The sequence below is a fragment of the Triticum urartu genome, chromosome 7A, assembly GCF_056163025.1.
Source record: "Triticum urartu cultivar PI428250 chromosome 7A, HENAU_Tu73, whole genome shotgun sequence".
In the NCBI taxonomy this organism is placed as follows: domain Eukaryota; kingdom Viridiplantae; phylum Streptophyta; class Magnoliopsida; order Poales; family Poaceae; genus Triticum; species Triticum urartu.
The window spans coordinates 9,758,960-9,764,438 of record NC_141879.1 but is presented as its reverse complement, the minus strand read 5'-3'; the positions used below and the strand labels follow the sequence as shown (position 1 = coordinate 9,764,438).

At 42.8% G+C, this 5,479-nt stretch overlaps 1 protein-coding gene across 1 annotated transcript; it reads left to right on the top strand.

Annotated features, from left to right (window-relative positions):
• Positions 1–1,284: 1,284 nt before the first annotated feature.
• LOC125531022 (mitochondrial pyruvate carrier 4) lies at positions 1,285–5,173 on the top strand. Its single transcript, XM_048695426.2, has 6 exons — positions 1,285–1,442; positions 2,230–2,349; positions 4,066–4,164; positions 4,271–4,323; positions 4,662–4,735; positions 4,853–5,173. The coding sequence occupies exons 2-6, from the start codon at positions 2,298–2,300 to the stop codon at positions 4,908–4,910; spliced, it is 336 nt and encodes a 111-aa protein (XP_048551383.1). The 5' UTR covers positions 1,285–1,442; positions 2,230–2,297; the 3' UTR covers positions 4,911–5,173.
• The last annotated feature ends 306 nt before the right edge of the window (positions 5,174–5,479 follow it).

The window sequence follows — 5,479 nt, the reverse complement described above, 5'->3', positions numbered from 1 at the left end:
GACCAGGGAACCTCCCTAGTACTCACATCGACTCGAAACACGTAACAATTTGCACATGTGTGAATGTTTGATAATATCACATTATATTTTCACTGAGATTTTTTTACGTGATAATACATGTCTCATTTATATCATAAATACACACAATGACCTGATAAAACTGGAAAAAAAGCAGAACACTAGTCTTTGCATAAAGAAACATCAGCCAAGAAGGAAAAATACAATTAAGACTGAAAAATACTCTGAGCTTGACACAAACGCCTGGCACATGCCTCTGGCATCACCACAGTAGCCATCAAAGTACAAAATGACAGATCACCTCCTCGTCGGAGCTTGACGCGACTCCATCGCCGATATGCAGCTTTGCGGATCTTCAAAGTGACTCACCAAAGGCGAAGCGATTTACCATTGAATGAATGCATTTGCCACTTGGTATATATACTTTGGTTGTAAAAACGTAATACGTATGTATAGTTCTTTTTTCTAACTTAAACATTAGTTTGGGGATATACTTGTTTGGAAAGAAAGGCAACATGTTCTGTTCCTTCAAAATCGACTCATCGCTGCCGTCTATATGCACACGAACGGCCGCCGATTGATTCTGTTAAATCATATTGATTGCTTGCAGGATGATTCTGGCAACAATTTTAGAGATCATCACTCAAAAGCCAATGTCCTTTGGGCTGCTTTCAAGCATAGGCTAAGCACCTCAGTGCCAACTTTCAATCTGTTCAACTTAGATACTTTGATCAAAAGGCATGAGAATCTGTCCTTTCTTGACGAACCTTTCTCAAAAGAGGAAATTGACAATGTACGTGCGAATGTTCGATAATATCACATTATATTTTCCATTTGAGATTTGTCATCACGCACACATGCATTTGCCACTTGGAATATATACTTTGGTTGTTATTAAAAAAGTACTACCCCCTCCGTTCCTAAATACGTATAAGTTTTTTTAAAGATTTCAACAAAGACCACGTACGAATGTATATAGACATAGTTTAAAGTATAGATTCACTCATTTTGCTCCGTAGGTAATCCGTATTGGAATATCTAAAAAGACTCGTACTTATTTAGGAACGGACGAAGTACATACCTATAGTTTTACACCAAGTGGTCAGCTTGGTAAGCTATCAACAAAAATATTGCAACATACCTATAGTTTTTTTTTGCGGACTTAAACATTAGTTTGGGGATATACTTGTTTGGAAAGAAAGGGACCACGTTGTATTCCTGCAGAGTCGACCCATCGCTGCCGTCCATACGCACACCAACGGCCGCCGATTGGTTCTGTTAATCTCTCATGATCCGGTCCACGCACGCACACGCCACCTACCTCTGAACAGACCCATCCCCTCTCCGTCTGCCCTCTTGGCTCCTTCGGCTCCGGCGACAGCGACCGCGACCGGCGACCGGCGGCGGGCGTCCCTCCCTTGCAGGTAATAGATGAGATCCATCTCCCTCCCGCCTCAATCCTTGGTTCGTTCTCGCCTGCTGCCTTTAGATCCGTTCGCGTCCTCGGGCTGGTAGGTTGGTTGGTAGTCGGATCGAGATTGGTTCCACGCCGCCTCGCGATTTTCGCTAGCGAATCTCCTTCATCCGGGAGCCCAGAAAAAGTTGGGCACCTTGTGTTCGGGTCAACAGTGGAGTAGGAGTAGGAGCAGCCCTCGCCAGCGCTGTTCGCGCTGTCCGGATCGATGGATTCCTCGCCGGCCCGCGCGCTCCCTCGCTAGCGACACTCGATGTTCCTGTGTGTTTGGAGTAGGAGCTCGATACCCTAGCAGAACCAGGGCTCGTGTCCCCGTGGGTTTGGAGTAGGAGTAGGAGTAGGAGTAGGAGCAGGAGCAGCAACTGTTTGGGCCGGCAAAGTTTGTGTTACGTGTAGTACTATGGCTAAAAGCAGGTTGACTATCTCAGATATTGATCTACTTGATGTGTCCAGTATCCATTGTTGGGGATTGTATGTTTCTCGGGTCACTGCACGCGGTACCTATGGCTTTTCTGCAATGTATATATTGGATGAACTCAACTCGACCCCCCTATAGCGCCAAGCCACCAATGGTTTCGTACCATCGATGATGTCTGAATTTGCTTCCTGTCATGTCTTATTCTCGCTGGGATTTATTCTTTTTGCGCAGTCCCTGCAGGGGCTTTGTAAATGAATTTCTGATATCTTTTTATGCTGGACTTGACTTACAGGCGTGCTTTCATGTTTTCTGCTTGTAGGTGTACAGGACAGAGTAAATAGGCAGGGTCGTGCACAAGGAGAGGAAAGTGTGCGTCCATTTGATTGAATGGCTTCAAAGATTCAAGCCTTCTTGAACCATCCTGCTGGCCCCAAAACCAGTTAGTCACAGTCCTACCCGCATACATACTCTGATTATATTTATTATTGTGCAAGCTAGTAACACTGACTAGGAGAAAAGTATAAAACAGTTTGCCTACGAGCAAATGTCTTTTAGACTTTTATTGCCAGTTTTAGGTTCTCAAGTGGTTGATGTAAGAAGGTCAACGTTGGCTTTGTTTCCCCTGTTGGTGGATTATTCATGTTCTCTTTGTGTGTCTTTTTAGATTCGGGCTCTGTTGTTGTGTTAGGATTGCCAGGTTGTTGGCATGTTTTAAATGTGAAAATGCTGTCTGCTTACTCTGTTTTTTGGTTTCAGTATATGAGACCAGGTGGCCATTGTTTGTGAAACAAATAATAACACGGAGAAAACATGCCGCCATGGAGAATCAAAATAGCAGTAGTCAAACTAAAGTTATTGTAAAATAGAACCTGAAATCAACAGAACCTAGAACCAATAACTTTGCAGTGTGTTAGTTGGGTCAGCCAAGAACATTTTCTAATATGTTCCTTATTATCCACAGTGGCCAGCAGACAACCTGCTGGCCAGGTATCTTTTAGCAAGTTTATAGTTGGGTTTACAAAATCCCTTGTATAATTTTGCTCCTCCACAAAGTGCAATAGTGAGAGGGAACTTACTGCCGTACCAAGGAATCTCTCATATAGGTTCGAACAAACCTAGTTACAGGGGACTGAACAGTATATAAATCAGCAGTCTCTAGTCCACCATTGAGCTGAAATGTTTATCCCCTTCGCAACCCATACCTTAAACTTTTCCTGGTAAACTTAGCATATAAAAAAACATATTGGCTTTCTCATGGAACAGATTATTGCATTTTGCATATTACATTCTATAATAAAGTTATCTAGTGGTAAATGCTGCAATTTTCTCAAGCTCCAAAGAGATTACATCTTCTCCCTTTTAAGTTGTCTTGTGATCCATTTGATTGTGGTAGTTGCAGGTTTCACTTTCTCCCCCCATTCGAGAAGTAGCCACCTTTGCACTGCTGTGACACTAACACTTTACAATGTGTTAGTCGGGTCAACCAATAACATATTGCATTATGTTCCTGATTATGTACAGTGGCCTGGACACAACCTGCTGGCCACACATCTTGACATTTGGCCTTACAAAATCCTTTACCCTTTGTTAGGTTGAGGTGGATTTGAAGGGGATTGGGAGAAATTGAGGGGGATTAAATCCCCTATGAGACAAATCCACTCCTATCAATAGTGAGGAAATCTCTTATATAGGTCCAAACAAACCTAGTTACAGGGCACCAAAGAGTTGTAATGTTAATTCCCCTTTGCCACCCATGTTTGCATTTTTCCCTGGTAAGCTTGGCAAAGAAAATATTGACTTAAGCAAGATTAGAGTCCTTAAGACATGAAATATTTTAATGAAGTGATTTACTGGTAAATGCTGCAATTTTCCAAAGACCCAAAGAAACTATGTCTTTCTCCCTTGAAAAGTTGCATATCTTCAGCCTTCGCCAACTCTGCGCTTATTCTTGACGTTCCAGAGCTGCATTTTTGGCTATAACCATCACTTGAAAATGAGGCTGAGACAATAATCTGACCTTCTGTGCAGTTCACCATAAATTCTAATGGCCTACCGTGACTGTTTTTAGCACTAAATTGTGATACATATCTATTAGACAAAAAGTACAATTCATATCACTTCAGAGGCTGAGACGATCATCTGACTTTGGTTGCAGTTCACTTTTGGGCTCCAACATTTAAATGGGGGATCAGCATTGCGAACATTGCTGACTTTGCTAAGCCTCCAGAAAAGATATCCTATCCTCAGCAAATTGGTATGTTCAACGAGCATTTCACGGCAGCATGCTGCATGCCAATAGTTTACTGTTTTACTTATTATTGTGTCCTGCTCAAATGCTTATTCTGTAATATGGGGTGCAGCGGTTGCCTGCACTGGAGTCGTCTGGTCACGCTACAGCATGGTTATCACACCGGTAAGCCATCGATACTATACTATCATTTTTCATTATTATGTGCACTGAATCTTGTAAGGTGACCTGAAATTTGGCTGACGTGGATTATCTATATATCTTAACTGAAATATACATTTTAAGCATTGCATCTCTTGCTGCTATGGTATCGTTTTGCATTGATCGTCTCATATTGTACTGTTTTAACGGCTCCCTGGACTGGGCTGTTGATGTTCAGTTGTTTGTTGAATGTTTGATTCATATTCCCAAGCCATCTCGTTCCACCTGCTGTCATGTGTTGTTTCCAGTTTTAACTGTTGCTCGTCTCATTGCTTTGCGATGCTATGACCTTTTTTTTTCAGAAAAACTGGAACCTTTTCAGCGTCAACGTTGCGATGGCAGGCACAGGCCTGTACCAGCTTTCCCGTAAAATAAGGTCCGTTACTAAGCTGCTAATCTGCCGTGTTATCATATTTGTTGCTTGATGATGTCTTGGAAGAGTAAGAAGATGGCATGGTTTGCGTTGGTTGATCTCCTTTTGTTTGCATTGCAGGAAAGATTATTTCTCCGATGATGGAAAGGAGGTGGCTGCTGCATCACTGGAAGGATAGCGAGGACCGACTGGATTAATAATCGACTGCACAGCCTGCCTGCTAACTCGGAACTCTGGGCCGTGGGCCGGCACAATTTCCATGCCGTCCATTCTTTCCCATGTCGAAACTTCTTTGTCAATCACGCCCTTGAACAAAGCAGAGCAGTATGAAAATTCCGTGCAGATTAATAATCTTTGTGCATTTTGTGCAAAAAGGTGTACAGATTGAATGCATACTTGCGGCCTTGCGTCGAAGAAAGTTATGCCGTCCTTTTTGTTTTTCGAGATAACCTACATGCTCCGCATTCTTGGTTGATACGTACTTACATACCTGGCTGTTGCTTATTTGAGCAGCTTGGAGTTGGTTACTGGCTTTGTGGTAGGTCTGCCACTGATGTGTTACTTGTATCCATCTTTCGAGCATTGGTTCACCCATTCATATGATGGCACAGCTTTCTTTCCATACGATCGGAGTTGAGGCGTCTGTAACTCAACAAGTGCCCTATCGCTGCTGTGAGCAGGAGCGACAACTATGTGGTTGACATTCCGAACAATCTGCCCTTGGTCACTGAACTGAACCTTTGCCTT

Coding starts and splice junctions, on each gene's coding strand:
- LOC125531022 (XM_048695426.2), top strand. CDS start 2,298: ATGGCTTCAAAGATTCAAGCCTTCTTGAACCATCCTGCTGGCCCCAAA. Junction 2,350..4,065: donor TCCTGCTGGCCCCAAAACCA/GTTAGTCACAGT, acceptor CTTTGGTTGCAG/TTCACTTTTGGGCTCCAACA. Junction 4,324..4,661: donor ACAGCATGGTTATCACACCG/GTAAGCCATCGA, acceptor TTTTTTTTTCAG/AAAAACTGGAACCTTTTCAG.